At 42.7% G+C, this 23,717-nt stretch overlaps 2 protein-coding genes across 5 annotated transcripts in view; one reads left to right on the top strand and one right to left on the bottom strand.

The window, feature by feature from the left end:
• The window catches only part of RASAL1 (RAS protein activator like 1), a 57,827-nt gene extending 41,421 nt beyond the window's left edge, over positions 1–16,406 (bottom strand). Inside the window, exons 1-2 of one of the 4 annotated variants that reach the window (XM_072148234.1) lie at positions 4,986–5,003; positions 4,386–4,484 (exon numbers count right to left, since the gene is read on the bottom strand). In XM_072148234.1, the coding sequence (XP_072004335.1) occupies positions 4,386–4,450 (65 nt within the window). In that variant the 5' untranslated portion in view covers positions 4,451–4,484; positions 4,986–5,003. Of the gene's footprint in view, positions 1–4,311; positions 4,485–4,843; positions 4,911–4,985; positions 5,004–16,199 lie in introns of those variants that run through there. The other 3 variants (XM_072148224.1, XM_072148250.1, XM_072148241.1) reach the window with 3 other exon arrangements.
• Positions 16,371–23,717, top strand: part of CFAP73 (cilia and flagella associated protein 73) — a 30,759-nt gene continuing 23,412 nt past the window's right edge. Inside the window, exon 1 of the mRNA XM_072148282.1 lies at positions 16,371–16,493. The gene's annotated coding sequence lies outside the window, so the exon portion shown is untranslated. The remainder of the gene's footprint in view (positions 16,494–23,717) is intronic.

The following is a 23,717-nucleotide window of genomic DNA, read 5'->3' as shown; positions in this document are numbered from 1 at the left end:
TTTGACTAACCCATAATATTTAGTCCTACTGTCTTTGCAATTCTGTAAGAACTTGAAAACCTATTTACAGGCTACTCTGCAGTCCTATGCACCTTAGACTATAATAGGAAATAATAATAATAATATTTATTTATATAACATCATTTAGTAGTGCTTTACAAATCATAGGGAACAAATAAAATTGGACAATACAAGTACTGTATATACTCGAGTATAAGCCAACCCGAGTATAAGCAGAGAGCCCTAATTTTAACACAAAAAACTGGAAAAAAAACTATTGACTGGGAAATTCATTGGTCACAGCCTCCCAGTATATAACCAGCCCCTGTAGTATATTGCCAGCCTTACCAGTCCCCTTTAGTGTACAGCCTGCCCAGCCCCTTGCAGTGTACAGCCTGCCCAGCCCGTGCCCGCAATATAATTCCTGTAGTAAAGAAAACAAAACACGGTACTCACCTTTCGAACCCCCCCCCCTCCATCAGCTCCGTGTCCCTGCACGGTCCATTGCAGGGATTGTGACATCATCCGCTCGTTGACATCATAGCGTGTGCCGCGCGGCCAACGTCAAGATCCCTGCAACGGAGAGCGCTGGGACACAGAGCCGAGGCTGTAGCATTGCGGTATAGGAGAGGACCTGCCGGGGGTGTCGGAAGGCGAGTACAGCGGTTTTTCTCATGACTCGAGTATAAGCCGAGGTGAAGTTTTTCAGCACATTTTTTGTGCTGAAAAACTCAGCTTATACTCGAGTATATACAGTAAATTATAGTCATATGGAAACAATAGGAATGAGGGCCCTGTTTGCAAGAGTTTACAGTCTATGAGAATGAGGGGGTGACACAAGAGGTATAAGGGCTTGTGTAATGGCCCAGCCATTTATTTCATTCTTTATAAATAATGGAATAAAAATAATTTAAGTTTTAAATAAAAATTAAAAACTTGAACCAATCATCAGCCATCATCTTGTATACAAAGTCCAGGGTAGAACTGAAGTCCGTAGCTTGGCATTTGGTATCTACCAGATAACAGACTGGAAGAGTGCATAGGATGGGTTAGTAAAGAGACTTTGGTTTGACTTGTTAGTATTTGGTTCATGCACTAGTCCAGTGATGGCTTTTAGAGGCCGACTGCCTAAATTACAGCCAAAAACTCACTTATTTAACACAAAGTGCCGACACAACAATTTAATCAGAAACTCATTGCTCCTTGCTCTACCACAGCTTTCCATTGTACTGGCCTTTTGAGGACACCAATACCAATGATAGAAGAAGGAGAGAAAGGGAGAAAGGAAGAATTCACAGGCAGGAGCTCCAGTGATAATCCATCCCCTTCCATACCTCCTTACTTCTTCTGAAGTCCCAGGAAACCCAGGAAGTGTTGCTTTAAAAGTAGCACTGAACACAGCACATATTGGGATACCAATATGTACATGATTAGTTTATCATAGCATGCATGTGTCTGTTATGGACACAGCAAAAAAAATACAATAAGAGATACCTCTGCCAATTAATTATCTACCTGAAATAAAGGGATCTACAGTAAAATGTCCATTGGTAATCTGGCATTGCCAAAATATGTGGATTCAGCTCTCTACAGGAGACTCCTAGAACATAAAGCTGAAAATACTGGAAAACCCTAGTGCAGACAAATATTGGAGACCCCAAAGCAGACAAAAAAAATGGGAGACCCAATAGAAGACAATACTGGAGACCCCTAGAGCAGACAAAAATAAATGCTCCGATTTCCTGGCTGTTCTTCTCTCCACCATGTGCCGCTCTGTGTCCTGTGATGGCTGTATGCGGAGGCATCAGGACACGGAGCAGAACTGCACTGGGAAAGGTAGAGGCCCAGGAGCAGTACTGTACAGCTGACAAGTAATTACCTTTCCTTGGTCCTCTCCTGCAGACACTTTGCTCTATGTCCTGACCTTGACACATAACCAGTATCAGGAGTCAGAACACAGAGTGGGGCAGCAGGAGGGGACCGCTACCCGGCCTCCTGCACCAATGATCTGCCATCAGTTATGTTACATTCGTTATAGAAGTGCTCATTGGACTATTTCAGCAGGGTGCGGGCCAAAACTAAAGGCTTGACAGTCTGCATATGGTCTGTGGGTTGTGCCCCATCTGATCTAGGCTTTTAGTTGAGATGAATTGTGCTGCACTTTATGTACATACTCAGGAGTAGAGCTCCACTGCTGTAGATTACAGAAATAAGGCACTGGGAAGAAATGGCTGCATGTACATCATCACTGCTAGGGTGACCAGGACTGTGGTGTCTGAATTGGTGATCATTTTGGTGGAGCTGGAGTGGGAGTCGAAGTTCAGGGAACTGGGGAGTTGGGGCTTTGGATTACTTTTTCTGACTTAAAATATTGATAACCCAGCCTAAAGAGAAATCATAAATATGAGAATAGTGAGGATCCAACAACCAGAACACTCAGCTGTTCTCAGACAACAGACAGTTCCATTCTATGTGTAGTGGCCAGACCAAACTATTGCAGATCATCCACCATTCTTTCATATGGAAACTAAACTCCAGTGACTCTGTTGGGGCACTAGAACATTACTGTCAGCCCACTGGCGTATTAAACAGAAACAGCAGGGAATAAAACTAGCAAATTATTAGTTCTACTGTTATGCCACAAAAGTATATACAATCTGCAGGGCTGTGAAGTCGTTAAGGCAACTCCACCTAAATGGCCACAGACCTGTTTTCCTGGTCATAATTGTGGCAGTGCTGACATAAATGCCGGCATTTGTTCCCAGTGCCTTATTCCTCTGATCTGTAGCAGAGGAGCTTCACTACTGAGCATGTACATAAAGTGCAACATGCACAACTGAAAGCCTAGAAGAGGATGCACAAGTCTTGCAACATGCAGCCTGTCAAGCCATGAGTCGAATGAGCACTTCCATAACTGATGGAAGTGTTCATTTGTGTAGGAGGTCAGGTAGTAGTGAGTGCAGCTGAGAAGTTCTCTCTGCTCTTGTGTCCTCTGGCTGCTCCACTCCGTGTCAAGACTCCTGAAAGTGGTTGTATGCATTGGGGTAAGGGACACCAAGTAGAGAAGAGGGGACCCAATGGTCGGTTTTGGCATTTAGCCACCTGAACCAGAAATATTGCCAGATTGGTGGCCAAACAATCCGACAAATTGACGGCCCTTCAACTAGCCAACTATGGTTGGCCAGGTGGTTTCCCCACGGGCCAATAACAAGATACCATTTAATGTTAAAAAGTAAAAGCTTGTGAGTTCTTGTGTCCCCACTTAATGTGCAATGAAACTCTACATTTAAAGAAGGTTCTCCCCATGAGCACAACTGCTATTCACATGATAAGGGAATACTGTCTGATCCTTGAGAGACCCACCACTGCAACCCAAATCCCTTTTGTGAATTTTCCACTAGTGCACCAACACTGCACTTGATTTTTGGGATTGACAGAAAACGTAACATTTCTCATGAAAATAGAGGGATCCCATGCCCTGGGATCAGACTTCTATCTCTGTAGTAGTTAGAAAGGTTTTCATTGGAAAACCCCTGATAAGGAAGTACTTTCATTTAATGAGCTCCAAGCAAAAGCAAAGTTACAATTAGACCTTTGCTGTCAAGCCAAAAAGTACACGCAAATGGAGGGAGCTGTGGACCAGAATAGTATTTATATTTTTTCTTTTGGAAAAGAGATTATAGAAGAACACAAAAGAAACCTGTGTGTATCTAATTTATTGTTCCAAATTGCCATGACAGGTTCCTTTTAACATAATGCACTCACGCTGCACCCACAACAAGTTCCATTACAGGTGCTGGATAGATAAATATGATGAAATTGTTATAGATAGAAGATGCCAAATGTCTATGTATCTATCGGGTATACGACCTGTGACCCACTTCTACTAGGTGCAGTGGGATCAGACTTTGCTTTTTCAGGAATACAGATCTGTGTGCCAATAAACTGGAGCACTTCTACCTTTTGCTACATATACAAGGAAAAGACTGTGATGAGATGTTAGCACAGTGGTTCTCAACCTTTCTAATGCTGTGACCCCGCAATACAGTTCCTCATGCTGTGGTGACCCCAAACCATACAACTCGCAGTAAAAACACAGTGAAATTGCGGCTCCGATGGCTTTAGGCGACCCCAGGTTTTGGTCGTTCGACCCCCGCTGGGGTCCCGACCCACAGGTTGAGAACCACTGTGTTAGCAGGTCAGGTGAATGGACCATCCTCAGCCAGTTTAACCCTTTCCAGTACAATTACTCTCAGCCATAGGGTCTCAGGTATCACCTGCAGCCAGCTGCTTGGTGCTGTGTATTCTCACCTGTATGAAGTTCATGAATGGGGTGAACATGAGCAGGTCTCACAGGAATGAGAGGGAAAGGCTTGAAGACTTACACATCCTTAGCAGGCAGGTTCTTCCCCTCCACCAGACGGAAATAAAGCGCTGTATTCCTTGCCATAACGGAGAAGTTGCAAATCTTCAGATTGAGGATTCTGGAAAGAACTCAGAAGCAAACTATATATAGCATCAGCACTCCATCAGAGGACCCTGGCACCCCCCTCTCACCCATGCTGTGCTAAGGAGTACCCCAGGGGTGGGGAATGCACCTCGATTACCCTGTGCATTAGAGAAGCATTGGCAGGGGTGTGGGAGACAGGCTTTCCTAGAGAATAACGAGTGCCATGATCTCTACAGGGAAACACTAGCCACAGGTTGTAAGCGCAGCAGCAGCTCCTCTTGTGGTCTCTGCCTCCACACTGTAGCAATGAGAACTGCAGGAGGGAGGAGGAGGAGGAGACAGCGCAGCGCCCCCTGCAGGTAGCTTGGTGTAATGAGAGGAGCCTGTGTCTACCTGTGTGTAGCTCCGCACGATGTTACTGCATGGAACATGCTCCCTGCTGCTAGGATGCGAGGACTCCTGCTGCCTGCCTGCCTGCCTGCCTGCTGCCACTGAGCGGGAACGCTGTAGCTGTACGGTGTGCTCTGCCTCTTACCTTACAGCTGAACTGTGTGTGACAATCACGGTGACTCCCTGAGCAGACACAGCTTCTCAATAATCCTTTACCTTATAAAATAAAGGTTATTAGTAGATGGATTTTAACCCTTTGATGACAAGGCCCTTTTTTCGTTTTTGCGTTTCCATTTTACACAAAAAATGTAAAAAATGAGTTTGTTTCGCCATCTTCTGGCACTCCTAATGTTTTCATACTACGGTGTACGGAGCTGTGTGAGGTGTCAAATTTTGTGGGATGAGCTGACGTTTTCTTTGCTACCATATTAGTGACTGAACTAATATTGACTGGTGTTATTTTCCATTGCAGGGTTTTACGCTGGGAATAAACGTTAGTATATATTATATATAGATCTGATATTTTTGGACACGGGGATACCTTACTGTTTATTTTTATATCAGTTCTAGAGAAAGAGTGGTGATTCCCGTTTTTAGGATTTGTTTTTCCTTTTTACTTTTTTTTTACTATTTTTTGGTGTACTATAACCCTAGGTTGTCTGATCCTACCATATACTACAGTATGGCAGTATATGGGTATTTTTACACATGATCTATTACAATGTGCCACTGGCACATTGTAACAGATCGTCAGAAACCATACAGCCTCTGGTCTTATAAAGACCCAAGGCTGTCATGGCGATAGACCTCAGACAAGATGGCTGAGATGACTCTTGACTGCAGCAAACAAAGGGTTAATACCCTGCAATATGCAGCAAACACCCACCTTGTATGGCCCGTGAGGCCTCTCCATATGCCTGCAGCCAATGTGTGACAATGAATATGTCACACATTGGTAAGGGGTTACATTTTTGAAGGAAAATCCATATAATACAACTAAGGCTACATTCACACGAACGTATGGGGGACGTATATACGGCCGACGTATATACGGCCGATATACGTCCCCCATACACTTCTATGGGCGCACGGCACCCTACGGGAGCGGTACGGTGCAGCACACGTGCGGCACCGTACCGTTCCGTACCCGGGAAAAAGATAGGACCTGTCCTATCTTTTCCCGTAATACGGCGCCGTGTGCCATAGGTCGCTATGGAGAGGGGCGGGGGTGAGCTGCGCTCACCTCCTCCTCCTCTCCCCGTACACTGCCGTTGCCCGCTACGGTACGGTACGGGCGGGCAACGGCAGTGTGAATATAGCCTAAGGACTAGACTCAATAATCTGTAATGTTCAGTTAAGCAGTCAGTCCATTATGCATGAGTTTTTTGACAGAAAAAATTACTTCACTACTTTTTTATGTTTAAAAAAAAAACACGCATGTTATAATTTTAAATTGAAGTCAATGGGAAACGGATAGTTAGAAAGTGTCAGTTTTTTTAATCAGTTATTACCATATATCAGTTTTTTTTTAAGTGAGATAGTCAACCCCTTCATCAGGCAGTTGTAAAGGGGCGAATCGAAAGAGCTCACGGACTGAGCTGTCTCCATGAGTGAAAGTTTTCAAAAATCCGAAAAAATAAATTAATAAATATAAATCAAATCACCACCCTTTCCCTAGAACACACATAAAAAGTAAATTAAAATGTAAAATCATAAACAAACATATTAGGTATCACTGCTTTCCAAAATGTCTAATCTATTAAAATATGAAAACAATTATTCTTGCCAAAGAAGCCTGTACCAGAAAATGGTATCAATGAAAAAGTCATCCCATCCCGCAAACAGTGACACCATACACAGCTCCGTACACTAAAATATGAAAAAATGACCCGTGTAAGCATATGACAATGCATGGCTTTTGACTGTTTTTAAAAGTTTTAAGTTATCTCTGTGATCATTTTGACCCAAAGAATAAGGTGTCGTCACGTCCGCACATTGAAAGCTGTAAAAATAAAGTCCTTCAGAATATGGTGCAACTGTGTTTTTTTTGTCAATTTTTTGCATGTGGAAGTCACACAAAAAAAGTTGGTTTTGAACTTTCTCTCTTTCTCTCTCATGTGTATATATATATATATATATATTTATATATATATACTAGCTGTAGCTCCCAGCATTGCCCGGGATAGTGAATAACTGCTCTTAGCTACAACAAAATAGAATGGGTTAACAAATTCTAAAATAAATAAACTTTTTTGACCGTCTCTGTTGCTGGAAGTCTCATTCCAGCAACTGTCTGTCCCTGGCACTCTCATTCCAGCGACTGTCTGTTCCTGGCACTCTCATTCCAGCCACTGTCTGTCCCTGGCACTCTCATTCCAGCCACTGTCTGTCCCTGGCACTCTCATTCCAGCCACTGTCTGTCCCTGGCACTCTCATTCCAGCCACTGTCTGTCCCTGGCACTCTCATTTCAGCGACTGTCTGTCTCTGGCACTCTCATTCCAGTGACTGCCACTTTATATACTGAAGTCATGTGCTGGCCTGGGCTACCTATATACTGGAGGCTGGTGCAGCACTACCTTCATTCCGTAGGTATGTGCTGATATATACAGGGGGCTACCGATATACTGGGGACATGTGCTTGGCTTCCCATATACTCGGGACATGTGCTGGGCTACCAATATATTGGGGGAATTCGCTGGACTACCCATTAACTGGGGACACGTTGGACTACTGATATACTCGGCACATGTGCTGGGCTACCAATATATTGGGGGAATTCGCTGGACTACCTATATACTGGGGCATGTGCTGAACTACCTATATACTGGGGCATGTGCTGGGATACCTATATAACACGGACATTTTCTGAGATGCATATATGCATGGGGCATATTCTGTGCTACCTATGTCCCGGGAATCTGTTTTGGGCTGCCTGTATACTGGGGGCATGTTCTGGACTGTCTATATATTGGGGGTGTTCTAAAATATATGTTTACTGGGGGTGTGTTCTGGGCTATCTATATACTGCAGGCATGTGCTGGAATACATATATACCGGAGACATTTTATGAAATATATATATACGTGGGGCCTATTCTGCGCTACCTATGTACTGGCCACCTGTTCACGGCTACCAATATACTCGGGGCATGTTTTGGGCTCCCTAATATATATACTGGGAGCATGTGCTAGGCTACCTATATACAGAGGTACTTAAATACTTGTATGTATTGGGGGTATGTACTGACCTAAGATACCTTTATACTGGGGTGAGTGTGCTGGGTCACATGATGGTCATTTTGTTGAGCACTTAGGATAACAGTAGGTGACATTATACAGACTGTGATTATTATTTAGAGGTGGAGTGTCGAGATGTTCTCTAGAGGCTAAAATCACCAGGTTGGCAAATTCTGCAGTGATAATTCATGAGTTGAACATGTTGCCATGACTTTCTATACCTGATGGAGAAGCATTGTCAACAATGAGGAGGTTACCAGGAATGGACCAGGCCAACATAGACATAGAAGTAAACAGCTGCAACCCAATGTGAAAAGTAAGTGACGGTTAGCAGTACCTTTAACCAGTTAGCACTCCACAAGGTGCTGGGCTCCCGTGGTTAGCGTCCAGCCGGTGCTTGTTATCTATCACTGACATCCCCTCTGACATACATCAGTATTGCAGGGTATTATAATGAACAAGCAATCAAACCCCAAAATTAAATAAAAATAAAGCCCCCAAAGTCTTGTTACACAATCCACTTAAATAAACAATAAAAAAGTGAAAATCATCATACAAACCCCACATATGTAGTAGTATCGCCACATCCGTAATGACCCGTACAATAAAACAAAATTATTATTTTACCCGCACGATGAACGCTGTGAAAAAAGTTCAAAAAAACACCAACAATGATTTTTACCTATTTTGTCCTACATAAAATGTGATAAAAATTTACCAAAAAACTGTATGAATACAAAAATGGTACTGTTGTAAAGCACAACGGGGCTTATTTTCTAAGGGTCCGCGGATCGCATTTCCGTCAGACTTCCCGACATTTTTAGGATTTGTGCCGCTGTGACAGGGATTTACCAGGGGATTGTGTTGCACGCGATCGGATTGTGGTGTAGCTGCGCCAGCTCTTATATGACAGAAATTGAGGGGCAGGCTGTCGGACGATCTCTCTGATTCGGACTGAGCGCAGGATTTAAGATTCAAATTGTGTTGCATCCAATGCACTTACATGTACCAGGAAGAAAGTGAACTCCGGCTGACCTGAGCTGAGAAGCGACACATGCAGCATATCGGGCGCACGATCTTAGTGAATCGCGGCACAGTGCATTGTCGTCCTACAATGCACTTTCGGGAACTCTGAGGGACCGGATAAGTAAATGTGCCCCAACATGTCCTGCAAAAAAACAAGTTTTCATCCAGTTATAAACACAAAAAATTAAAAGAGTGATGCTACTTGGAAATTGGCAATGCAAAAATTATAGATTTTTTTCACCACGTGAGGTTTTATTGTACAAAACTAGTAAAAACATATGGAAATTTGTGGTAGTTGTACTGACCTGTTGAATAAATTTTACATATTACTTGATGCTTAACATATATACTCGAGTATAAGCCTAGATTTTCAGCACAAAAGAATGTGCTGAAAACCCAAACTCGGCTTATACTCGAGTAAAAAAAATATAGGTTTTACCAGGTTTTTGTGGTAAAATTAGGGGCCTCGGCTTATACTTGGGTCGGCTTATACTCGAGTATATACGGGTACATAAAAAAAATTAGAAATGAATGAAAGCGTTGATGTTTTTTCTGCAACCCCATCACAAAAAAGTTACTTTTTTTTGAGCAGTAGGGTATAGCCAGCTCAAAATAATACCACTGAAAAAAAAGCATCTCATCTCGCAAATAATAAGCCCTCGCATGGCAACATTAATGGAAAAACAAATATTTTATTTTAAATAGAAAACTGTGCTATGAACCAACTAAAAACCACTAAATTCTATGGCTAAAGCATGACCCTTCTTCCCTTCTGCACCTTGCTTAGCGCCCCTACAACAAGTAACATCCTCATGTTGGGTGTCTCCATACTCTTTTAAGATGGGTTTTCTCTCTATATTTTGTGAACGTGTACATTTTAGGGCTAAATGAACAAATTACCAACAAAATCTGACCAATATCTAATATTATACATTTTAAATTTTAATAAAAAACTGTAACGATCCCCAAAAAGTAAATTCTGAAATCACCTTGAAAATACAGAAAACACATTTTCGATTTGTAAGCCGCATGACATCAAAATAAATTATCCAGGAATTTTAAAAATTATGAAAACGTAAAGCAGACATATGGGACATATGGGAAATGTTATTCAGCAACTGAAACTAACTATGTAATTTTTTTCCCTTTTTTTTATAAATAAACTCAAAAACTAACAGCCAAAATTTACCACCAAAATGAAGTACAAAATGTGATGAAAAAACAATCATAAAATCGCTTTGATAAGTAATAGTATTCAGAAGTTATAACCATATAAAGCGCCGCATGTGAAATTACAAAAAATGGGACTGAGCCTTTAGCTATAAACTGGCTACATTCTGAAGGGTTAATGCTGGTACAGGCAGTCCCCGGGTTACATACAAGATAGGGTCTGTAGGTTTGTTCTTAAGTTGAATTTGTATGTAAGTCGGAACTGTATATTTTATTATTGTAATCCCAGACAGAACTTTTTTGGTCTCTGTGACAATTGGATTTTAAAAATGTTGGGTTGTCATAAGAATCAGTATTTACACTAAATCTTCATTATAGACACCTGTGATAACTGTTATAGCTGATTATTGTAGCCTAGGACTAAAGTACAATAAATTACCAAAAACCAGAGGCCGTTTGTAATTATGGGTCGTATGTAAGTCGAGTGTTCTTAAGTAGGGGTCCGCCTGTATATATTTTTGTGTGGTTATTTACTGCATCCCATTGCATTTTTGCTAAAATTTTACAGGGGGGCTGCAATTTTGCTTGTCTGCCTAGGGCACCAAAACTCTGCATCCCAGCCCTGACTCCAACTTTAGAAAAGTGAAGCTCAATATATAGCTATATGGATGAATAAGCCTACACATTTTCACTTTCCTAAAGTTGGAGAGCTATTTTTTTGTTTTAGATAGATAGAAGAGACAGGTAGATGAGATAGGTAGACATGAGATATAGACCAATGATTTGTCAATATTAATTTTGAAAACAGACAGTAACTGACGTGCCTTCAGTTATGTTCAGTTTATTTCATTTATGCTGACGGTAGTGTGAAATTAGCCTTATTTACCGATGTTGAAAAACCAAAAAACTGATGATAAATAAACTGAAATAAACGGAACATAACTGAAGACATGTCAGTTAGGCCCCTTTCACACTTGCGTTTTTTACGTGCATTTTGCAGAAAACCCCCACCGCTAATAACCGCGGTCGGTGCTTGCAACGATCGTGGCTATTAACCATGTCATCGCCGCCGGCAAAGTTGCCGGCGACGTTTAGAAAACGGCGGTTGCTTTGGTAGCCTCGGGTCTTCTTTTGACACGAGGCTACATGGCTTCTGCAGATTCTTTACAATGAGCCAGTGGCTCATTGTAATGAATGTGCTGCAAAAATGCCATATATTGCAACACAGTTGTATTGCAGTATATGGTAGGAGCGATCTGACCATCTAGGGTTAATGTACCCTAGATGGTCTAAAAAATAGTGAAAAAAAAAAAAAAGTTTAAAAAAATAAAAAAAATGTATAAAATATTAAAAGTTCAAATCACCCCCCTTTCCCTAGAACGGATATAAAACATATATAAACAGTAAAAATCACAAACATATTAGGTATCGCTGCGTCCCAAAATGCCCGATCTATCAAAATATAAAAAAGGTTACGGCCGGCGGTGACCTCTGAGGCGGGAAATGGCGCCCAAATGTCCGAAATGCGACTTTTACACCTTTTTACATCACATAAAAAATTAAATAAAAAATGATTAAAATGTCGCACAGACCTCAAAATGGTGGAAATGAAAACGTTGGCTCATTTCGCAAAAAATGACACCTCACACATCTCCGTGTGCCAAAGTATGAAAAAGTTATTAGCGTCAGAAGATGGCAAAAAATTTTTTTTCTTTTTTGTACACATTCGTTTAATTTTTGAAAATGTATTAAAACACAATAAAACCTATATAAATTTGGTATCACCGCGATCGCACCGAACCAAAGAATAAAGCTGAGGTGTTATTTTGAGTGCACAGTCAAAGTCGAAAAAACTGAGCCCACAAGAACGTGACGCACGTGCGTTTTTTTTTCAGTTTTTCCACTTTTGGAATTTTTTTTCAGCTTCGCAGTACACGGCATGTTAAAATAAATAACATTACGGGAAAGTAAAATTTGTTACGCACAAAATAAGCCCTCACACAGGTCTGTACACGTAAAAATGAAAAAGTTATGGATTTTTGAAGTTGGAGAGCGAGAAATGAGCGGAAAAACCCTGCGTCCTTAAGGGGTTAAGCAAACAGCCCTTTTACATTGTCATGTTTCCATTTTTCACTTGCCACTTTTAACATTCCATTAAATTTTAATAATTTTCCGAGACCAATAACTTTTTTATACTTATCTGTAAGTAGATGTTTAAAGAGGACCTGTCACTCCATTTATCGGCACAAGGAGCTGCTTACTAAAGTAAGCAGCTCCTAGTGCTTGATCAAACGCCGCAGTGTAACGCTATCAAACACTGCGGCGGGGTATAGTGTAATCATGAGGGGGCGGTCCGAGGCGCTACCTCTACCCCGCCGCAGCTGCAAGCTGTCCGATGATTACACTATACCCTGCCGCAGTGTTAGATAGCGTTACCATAGGTTTCCGGTATCGCTATCACTCTAACACTGTGGCGTTTTTTCAAGCACTAGGAGCTGCTTACCTTAGTAAGCAGCTCCTAGTGCCGATAAATGGGGTGACAGGTCCTCTTTAAAGTGTCATTTTTTCGTTACTCAATGATGTTTACATTAATACCATTTTGGGGACTATATGACCTTTTGATCGCTTCATATTAAAATTTTTATGTGTCACAAAATGGGAAAAATAGGGGTTTGGACCTTTGGGTGCTATTTTCCCTTACAGGGTTCACCAACAATAATATCCATTTTAAAATATTGATATATTGGATCTTTTGTGAAATATAATAATGGAATGCAGTGCTCACACAGTGATTATGGTGTTTGCTGCTGCAGTTTGGCCTCAGCAGATTTGTGGTGTGGCTAGGGCATTGTTAGGGGTATGGCTTGGGAGGGGGGAATTGCCAACATTTTGTCCCTCCTTCTCTTCCAGAAATTTTGGGAGGTATGGTTTACTGTTGGGTAGGGGGGTGCAATAATATATCTGTGTCAAGCTCAATTTTCTGCAAATTTTTTTTACAATGCATTAACTAATTCAACATGTGAACACAGCCTTAATGTATAATTTAATTTTTAAGCAGTGTATATTAAAAAAACTTGTGATGCTTTCAGGATCACTGTATTTAACCCTGTTGATTGTTGAATCAGTTGTACCTGAAAATAATTCATATATCTCGCTATTTACGTACTACTGTTTGCTTTTCAATAATAAAGTACTTATTTCCCCTTTATGGTGGGGCGAATGTGATTGGTGCCATGTTGTCAATGATGTTTTCATTGCCCAATCTATGACAAGCTTGAACTTGCTTCCTTCAATTTCAGGATAGGCTTAATCTTTACAGGTGAACTTAATGTGACCCTCTCTATACTTCTGAATGCACATGTCCTGTTGTTCAATGTTTCATTACTTTTTGCACAACTTTCTGTTCTCTAACGAGGAGCTTAACATAAAAATTTAAATGTTTGATCCGTGAATAGTCCAATAAATGTTGTGGTTTTGTTAAAATAGCTAATTAAACAGTCCTCCTCATCATGCTGTTCACATTTTAACATCATAAGACCAAGACAGCATCTTACAAATGATCAACAGTACCTTGTCATTGTGAGGCTTCAAGCAGAATGTTTGCATATGGAAGTGGCACTGAGCTTAGAGTGTCAACGACTTCATCAGCAGGTGGCAACAGAGTTAGAGACTGAAAGATTCACTGAAAGGCATAGGCCACATGCCATACTTATGACGTATTCATTGAGAACAATACCCTCCTGAACTCCAGGCACATTCAAGGCAGGCGAAAGACCCAAGTGCTATGACCTGCAAGTGGACCTGACACCTCAACATTGTTTTACATGGGCCAGTGAGCATCTACACTGAATGCGGGACTGGTGGTCCACAGTGCTCTTTACTGATGAAAGTCAATTCACACTGAGCAGAAATGATGGCTGTCAATGATGGCCACTAGTGTCACCTGGTGGAGGTGTTACAGTGTGGGCAGGTGAGTCTAGTCAATACAGAATTGCCCTGACAGTGCTAATCCCATAAAAGTTGAATAACATAATTAATCCAGAGATTGTGCCTATGCATGAACAACACAGGCCTAATTTCACATTTGTGGGCCGCCCTTCAAGAACTGTGGGATTCCATGCCACAGAAGACAATTAGTTGACTAGTGCACAGCATGAGACGTTGTTTTACAGCTGTAGTTTTCTTTTAATAAATTGTTTGAGATGTGGAAATCATCATTTCATGCTTCAATTCAAGTGCTTTACTTCCATCTTATAACATTACTGTAGCGTGAACTTTTTGTGAGTAGTATACACCCACTGGTGGCCCTTAGGGTGTGGTCACACTAGCGTTTTAATGCAAGAGACTGGGTCTTGGTTAGCTTTTATTTTTGTTTTTCTGGAGCAGAATGAGGTCTTTTTTGGGGGCTAGTGGTAGTTTTCATTCAGTAGTTTATTCAAGGGTATGTTACCTTCATTTGGAGGCTGGATTATAGTGCAACATCCCTGCCAATGCAAGGCAGAGGAGTTGTTGAGAATAAGCCCCTAATATGTGGTTTCCCCTAATAGAGAGTCTGATCAGCTCCTTTGCAGGACACTATACATATACTTAGGTCATTGTGCAGCGATAGATTCTGCCTGGATAGGCAAGGGTTAAATATTGTTTATTGTTATCATCCAATGATATGCCTCAATGCACTTAATTGTGAACTGGAGTGTAATTGGATAGTGAGCCACCACCTGACCAGGAGGTGTAACAAAACCCCTGATCAGGAAAGTTCCAGAAGTCAGATGAGACAGCAGAGTTGAGACCCAGCTTCTGACTGAGAAGCACCACCTCAGAGCTCGTGCTCTGACCACAGGCCTCCTAGGCCTCAGCAGCTCTATAGAGTGTCAGTCCACCTTCAGGGCTAACACTGAACTATTCCAGGATAAAAGCTGAAGCTTCCTACATTGGACACAGCTCCATCCCAGCCTGCACCTGCATCCAGCCTGGTGAACAGACTCCTGTGGTTCCCTCTCCAAGAGCTCTCCCAGTATCCTACCTCTGTAAGGAATCATTGGGCACGTTGCCTGCTGTCGCTGTTGGTTCGAATAAAGAACTTTAAGTTATTTTTGCACAACGTTGCCTCCGGCTGGTCCCTGCTATGGCTGTAACATCAAGGGTGCCCCATCCATCTACCAGGGACACATGCTACAGACTCCAGGGGCTGCCCCAGGGAGAACCAGTACAACAGCCTCTCCCTCTATATCATTTCTTGCATACACCACCTGCTGGAGACCTGCCAGGCTGTGGGACAGTCCACCGATCTCCATACCAAGCACCGTGACACTAGGGTGCCTAGGCCGCAACCGCCAGCCACTCCGGTATTCTGGGCCCCGGCTGCCTCCAGGCCCCAAGAAAAGGCTAGGCCCCGGTGGGGGATGTTGCAAGAGTATATACAGGTGGTCCCCTACTTAAGGACACCCGACTTACAGACAACCCATAGTTACAGACGGACCCCTCTGCCCCCTGTGACCTCTGGTGAAGCTCTCTGGATGTTACTATAGTCCCAGACTGCAATGATCAGCTGTAAGATGTCTGTAATGAAGCTTTATTGATAATTCTTGGTCCAATTACACCAAAAATTTTGAAACTCCAATTGTCACTGGGGCAAAAGAAAAAAAATTGTCTAGAACTTCCATTATAAAATATACAGTTTCGACTTACATACAAATTCAACTTAAGAACAAACCTCCAGACCCTATCTTGTATGTAACCCGGGGACTGCCTGTATATGTGTTTCCCCCGAAAGTAGGACAATGTCATACATTCTTTTTACCCCCAAAAGTCCCACTATGTCTTACTTTCTGGGTACGTCTTATATTGGAAAAAATTGCCACAATTGCGCCGTAAGTGTACCGCAAGTTAAGGAAACTTTACTTGGTGCATTTTGTGAATTGCTTACTTGGTACCGTAATGGCGATCGGATCAATTCCTCTGCGGTGCTGGGTAGAGTTGTGGCTTCTTCTTCCTCATGCAGGAGCCGCTGGGCCAATCAGAGGGGCCATCAGCAGCTGCACACGAGGACACTGATGCTGCTTCTTTTGTATGTTGTCCTGATGAACCATGGACAACATTACTGCTGCTCCCGTGGCCTCCACATCCCTCTGCTCATTCCGCTTCAGATCTGTCCGCATCCCGCTCTAACTGGCTGAATCCCACTCTAACTGTCCACATCCCGCAGTTAATGCAGCAAAAGGTACCGGTACTATGGCTTATATTTTTCCAACCTACAGTTTACTATATCTTACTTTCGGGATACATCTTACATTAGCCGACCCCCCTAAAATCCCCACTACATCTTACTATCGGGGGGAGGGGGGGGGGGAGAAGAGAGAGGAGAGAGAGAGAGGGAGAGGGAGGAGGAGAGGGAGAGGGAGAGAGAGAGAGAAATCAACAATGCTATGTGAGGGCTTTCTTTGAGGGATACTCTGTAGTGTTAATTAATACTATTCTGGGGTATGTATGACTTTTGAATTACCTTTTTAATTTATTCAATATTTGGCGGGCAGGGGCACAAATAACAGTTGTTTTTGTACTCTTTTCAAAGTATAGGTTGAATAACACAATAACTATAGTGACAATTTGTATGAATTAGTTTGTTTAATTTAATATAATAAAACTTCAATATGTTATTTCTGTGTTGTACTAAACTGTGTTTTTTTTCATTATATTTGGCCCATAAGAAGACTTGTGCATTGTTACCTTTATCACTTACATACCGATAATCGATTTCCTATCTAGTGCAATGTTTTGAGTCTTCTTTCCAGGTTTCTGCTAAAAGGTAACCTATTAGACCCTACCTATGGGCAGTCTCCAGCTTCCATAGCAACCAACTGCAATACAAGGTTGTGTTATGTGCATGCAGTACCCAGAAAAAGCCACCACCCTCTGTTTATCCATTTACTTGCCGTGATGAACCCAGATCAAAGCTTTTTCTGATCTTAACCATTACTGCAGAAGCTAGGTCTGGTAAAGAATCCCTTGGTGTATGTGTCCAACATGGTTATTAAGGGGTTAAAGTAAGCAGACCATAACAATAGAAAATGTAGTGTTTCCAACTGGCTCATGTATATTATTATAAATCTGGGCTCCAGGCACATTCGTAGGTTGTATACACACTAAATAATTAAAACTTCACTATAGCAATAGATATAGGTCAGAAATGTGACAGAAGAACAATGAAGAAAATGTGATTAAATGAATGCTTCTCGCTGTATTGTCCCTCTGTGGCCTAAGTAGATGAAAGGTTTCATTGCTATGAATACTTTCATCTTTTGTGCCATCAGATGCGATAGACTTGGACTGTTCTCTGTAGCCCCTCTGACAGTGTATGGTGGAGGTAATTGTTTTATGCCATGGTTCTGCTAGGATTGATGTATAAAAGCGGCACTTTTCAGCTCCCAGCCTCCGCTAATCCCACAGCTCTTTTGTGATAAAGGAGAGTTGGCATGTGAATGCGTCCTTGTCTCTTACTATCCTACCAGTAGTTGCCACAGCAACAGAATGTGCAGCAAAAATGGGTACCACGGAAATACAAGGATGTACAGCCCCAGTGGGGAGGGCTATGTAATTGAGGTGGGCACAAAGCTCTGTATTAACTTGGGGTTAGTATAATATAATCTGTTTCATATAAACCTCTCTGAGGCTTCATTTTTAGTATAAAGCGATGTCTCTTATCTTTTCAATTATCTTTTTCTTGAACATAAGAGTAAGTTCTGGTCACGTTGACATCATATTTTCTCTTTTCATAGGATCCATGGTGGATTTGACAGATCTGTCTATTAACTTATCCTAGAAACTTTACCAGAACTGAAACTAGATTTCATTGACCTTTGGTCTCTCCAGTTTCCATCACCTTACGCCTAAACGAAGGCCTTTGGGGCATGAATCATGTTGAAGATCCTATACAGCCTCTACGTCCCTGCAGCAATACATCTCTATACACCGCCTTCACCCCCCAGTAATACACTTATATACAGCCTTCATGTCCCCAAACAGTAATAGATCTATATACAGCCTTCACGCCCCCCAGTAATACAACAATACACAGCGTCCACATCCCCCAAAGTAATACATCTACATACACAGCCTCTACCCCCCAACCAGTAATACATCTATATACAGCCACCTCCACCAGTAATACATCTATATACACAGCCTCCCTGTCCTCCCCGAGTAATGCACCTATACACACAGCGTCCATGCCCCCAGTAATACATCTATGTACACAGCCTCCACTCCCCCAACCAGTAATACATCTATATACAGCCACCTCCACCACCACCAGTAATGCATCTATGTACACAGCCTTCACTCCCCCAAGTAATACATCTATATGGTAATGTCTGTGTCTTTTGCTCTAGATGCCTACTGAAGGGAGAAAGAGCTCCAGAAAGTCGAGGCACAGGTGTAACATGTCAGCAGCCCCTGCCAGATGATTATGAGACTAAGTTTCTGAGAGGGGTGTTCCCCACTGCAGGAGGAGTCCTTCTTACTGACTGATTCCAGGGCAGACTGTTCAGGGCGGTTAAAGAGACTGCAGAATCTAATAATGACACTGAGTTATCTCTACTCATCATGATTTAAAAACCTGACAAAAAGTCAGACCCTGGTGTCAGATTTATAACGGTCTAAAAATTAGATCCTCAAGTGTCTACTGAATTAGAGTCGGTTCCCAAGATGAACCCGTCTCTAACTAAACTGCCCATGAATTCTGTTTTTTTCTACTAAGAGACCCTCTGGATAGAAAGATGGACGCTTGCATTAAACGATCTTATACTCACTCACAATTTCTGTAAATCTGCTTTATCCTCCGTGCCGCTCAGAATATAGTTCAGTCAGCTGACTAATAATTTCCCAGATGGGGTACCAAGAGATTACCTCCTGAAAGACCTTCCTATGTGGTAATCTGCATCTGCATTTTCTGTGTGACACATATATTGACGCAATTATACAGCTTCAGCTAATCTAGGTCCTTATAGATTAACCTTGGCCGGGTAATGTTCCTGCTAAATCTAATTTTTGCAATTTACCTTTTCAGCCTTTCACAACGGAAAGAAATTCTCAAAGGGCTTAATGACGATAAATCATCATTTTTTCCGGGTCCAAAAGGAGATCCAATTGCAGGTTCTCTCATCCTAGAGAACCGAAATTGCCTCAATTCAAGAGGAATTTCAGGTTTGACAGGAGGAATAACAGAGGGTGTTTTTGTCAGTCAATGAAATCTCAGCCTGAATCTTCTAGGAATGATTCCTGGCGCCTGTACAGCTCGGAGTGAGATTATCCCTCTTTGCCCACGTCTGGGCCCAGACTTCATCAGACACCTGGGTCTCATCTCTAATCGAGAGAGGTTATGCAATAGAGCTAAAGAGTTTTCCTCCAGACAGGTTTTACCTCAGTTTTGCCTCCTCTGAGGTTGTTCTGGATCTCATCCAGGAACTTGTCTCCAAAGGAGCCTTAGAACCAGTTTCTTTCCATCAGCTAGGTTCAGACATTTATTCCAGGGTCTTTCCAGTACCAAAGGCCGGCGGTTCAAGGCTAGTGATACACCTCATCTATCTCAACTAATATGTGGTGAAGAAGGAATTAAAGATGGAGTCTATTCAGACAGCTGTCCTCATAATTGCAGAAAATTGTTTAATGTAATGACAACAATAGATCTGAAGGATCCATTTCTTTAGGTTCCAATCCTTCAGAGCCACAGGAGATTCCTGTGAGTAACCATTCAACGGAAAGGTGTACTCCTTCATTGTCAGTTCATGTGCATCCCATTCTGCCTCAGTTCTGTGCCCAGAGTATTCACAAAGGTGACGGTTGTACTTTCAGCCTTCCTTACAATCATGTGTTTTATGTGGTACCATATTTGGACAACTGTAGTCCTGAAAGCCTTTCAAGACCATAGGTTTCTAATACCGTAATACTGATAATAATAATTGTTCTTTATTTATATAGCTCACACAGATTGCACATCGCTGCACGGAGCTTGCCAAACTGGACCCTGTCCCCAATGGGGCTCACAGTCTGGTCAGCCTGCCAGTTTGGGAGGAAAACGGAGGACCCGGACAAAATCCACCCGAACAATGGGGGAGCGTGCAGGCTCTTTGCAGATTTTGTCCAGGTTGGGACTTGGCCCGGGTCCCCAGCGCTGCAGGGCTGTGGTGCTTGCCACTGAGCCACCGTGCTGCCCTACATCAACAGGAAGATCCTGTCCACGTGCCAAAAGTTCTTGGGGTACATTATCAACTCAGCGACGATTCCCTCTCCTTATCATCTGCCAGAGCCATCAGTGTAAAAAAAACAAAAATTTCCCTTCTGATATGAACAATCCAAAAGACAATGGGGGATATTTATCATACGCTGGCGCTCGTGCACCATCGTATGATCGCCCGCTGCTGCAAATTCGCAACCCGATACATCAAGAGGCATCTGCCTCTTGATGTATCGGGCTGCCAGCAGCGCAGCGTTTATCCTACGCCAGGCCCTGCCGGCGACTTTTCACGTATGAAAAGTCGCCGGCAGCGGCGAGTGCGCAGGCGCGGGGACAGTAACGCCCTGCGCCAGCCCACTCCCGTTCAGCTCCCTAAACAAACAGGAGAATCCGTTGCTGTGGATGCCCTCTCATTCAGCTAAGAAAACTGGTTCCAGTACGTGTTTCTACCCTACCAGCTCATTACAAAAGGTTCCTCAAAAGATCAAGAGAGAGAAAACGCTTGTGCTGGCCATAATACCCTACTGGCCAAAAAGGTCATGGTTCTCTCTGCTCCTAGCCAGGTCAGAGGCAAAATTCTGGAAATTGCCCCTCTGCAAGGATCTGTTACACCAGAACTTTCTCATTCACCTCAACCTGGACCATCTTTACTTTACAAGCTGGAAGCAGAAAGGGGGCAACTGAGAAAATCAGGATTTTCAGAGGAAGTAATGAATACATTAAGGCAGATTTACTCACCCGGTCCATTCGCGATCCAGTGGCGCGTTCTCTGCAGAGGATTCGGGTTCTGCCGGGAATCACTAAGGTAGTTCCTCCGAGGTAGTCCACCAGGTGTCGCTGCTGCGCTGAAGTTCATCGGATTGCACTGAACTTCACCAAGCCAGGCCAGGTGCAGGTAAGTGCGTGTCAAGCGACCCTTTTTTTTGTAAATGCAGCGGTTTTTCAGAATTAATCGGGTTTCATACGGCCATGCCCCCAGACTTCCGTTGTGTGCATGCCGGCGCCGGTGCGCCACAATCCGATCGCATGCGCCAAAATCCTGGGGCAATTCAGGGAAAATCGGAAATTTTCGGATAACCCGTCGGAAAAACGCGATTCGGGCCCTTAGTAAATGACCCCCATTATCTGCTTCTAGAAAACCAAAAACTCCAAAAGTTTATCGGTGCATTTGGAAAATCTGCAGACAGTGAGGTCCACAAAAAAAACCCTCTGCTACTGCAGTTCCGGCTCTGTTACAATTCCTTAAGGATGGCCTGAAAAAAGGATTGGAATTTGATACATTGAAGGTTCATTTTACGGCCATAAATTCCACCATGGGAGGTGTCTCTTCAGAGAGGTCTAAAAAGAATCAAACCCCGATTTTTCCTCCACTTACATCATGGGACCTGTCGGTTTTCCTCGAACACTTAGCTCAGAAATCTTTGAGCCAATCCAGGACATAGCCCTTCATCTTCTCCCCTGTATTTTTGGGAGCCATCTGCTCTGCTCCCATAATAAGTGAAATCCTTCTCATGTAAAGAACCATACATGAAAAGTATGGACGATTGATTGACCCTTCGTACATTGCCAGGTTTACTTCCCAAAATTCCCTTGCAGTTAGTCTTCAATGAGGAAATTTCTTACCTGTCCTGGGGATGAAGTCTTCTTAGGAAGAACAAATAAGACTGCGGACTCTGGATGTGAAGAAAGCATTGCTATGCTATCTTTATTATTATGCCCAAAGCTTTATTTTTGCAGTTCAAAGGTGCTAACAAGGGCAAGCAAAACAACCTTGGCAAGGTGGATCAAAAGTGTCATTTCTTTGTTACCAGCTGAAGGATATTTCTTCCCCATTAAATCTCAGAGCAACATTCATTCAACATTCATTCAGCAGCATCTTCCTGGGCTGAGAAGGCTCAGATTACACTGGACCAGATATGTGAAGCAGCAGTATGGTCAAAGCCTTCAACCTTCATAAAATACCCTGGGCTGGATGTAGGCTCCGGGATAGGCTTGGCCTTCGGTAAAAGAATGCTTACTACGGCTGCTTCAAGTTAATCCCACCCTTTTTCTTTTTATTGCTTCTCATGTCCCCTTCAGTGCTTCCTGCGGAGGACCAAGAATGTGAAAATTTGCTCACCGAAATTTTTGTTTCCTGTAGTCCGAAGGCAGCACATGTAAACCCCCCCCAATAAATTTTGATATTGCTGCATTAAGAACATGAATGCTCATTGCCTTGGGGCTTTCTTATAGGGTGTCAGCCTGCCAATCACTATTGCTAAGTAATTGTTATCTTCTGTCTAATAGGAGAAGATAGACTTAACCCATTCAGTGCTGCCTTCAGACAACACAACACAAAAATTTTGGTGAGAAAATTTTCATAATATACAGCCTCAACGCCAACCAACCAAATACTGCCTGTACCACATGCCACACCAGAAAGGCAGCGGGAGGTCAGGGAGGTAAATAAGTGGCTCAAAAGTTGGTGTAGGAAAAAGGGTTTTGGGTTCATGGAGAACTGGGCTGACTTTTCTGTCGGCTACAGGCTCTACAGTAGGGATGGGCTGCACCTCAATGGGGAGGGTGCAGCTGTTTTGGGGGAGAAAATGGCTAGAAGGTTGGAGGAGTGTTTATACTAGAGACCTGGGGGGAGGGCAACTACACTTGTGCAGGGCAAATAGACAGTGTAGATAGAGAGCTGGGAAGAGTCATAGTCCATGGGGGAGGAAGGGGGGCTGAAATGAGATTGGGGAATAAGGACAAAAGGAATACGGACAGGGAAAACCATATAAAGTGTATGTACACAAATGCCAGAAGCCTCACAAACAAAATGGAGGAACTGGAACTCTTGATGTTGGAGCGGAAATATGATATAGTGGGCATCAGCGAGACATGGCTGGACAGTAGCTATGACTGGGCTGTTACTATAGATGGTTATAGTCTTTTTAGAAAGGATCGTATAAATAAAAAAGGGGGAGAGGTTTGCTGCGAGATGACATCAGTAACGCAAATGCAAATGTTGAGTCCCTATGGGTTGAGATAAGGGGAGGGAAAAAGAATAATAAAATATTACTAGGGGTTTGTTATAAGGCTCCAAATATAATGGAGGAAGCAGAGGAAATGCTGATAAGTGAAATGGATGCGGCTTCAAAGCATGGTGAAGTACTTATCATGGGGGACTTCAATTATCCAGATATTGACTGGGGGGCAGAAACATGCAGGTCCTTCAAAGGC

Source organism: Engystomops pustulosus, chromosome 1, assembly GCF_040894005.1.
Source record: "Engystomops pustulosus chromosome 1, aEngPut4.maternal, whole genome shotgun sequence".
Lineage (NCBI taxonomy): Eukaryota > Metazoa > Chordata > Amphibia > Anura > Leptodactylidae > Engystomops > Engystomops pustulosus.
The sequence above is the reverse complement of the archived record's forward strand: the minus strand, read 5'-3'. Positions and strand labels throughout refer to the sequence as shown.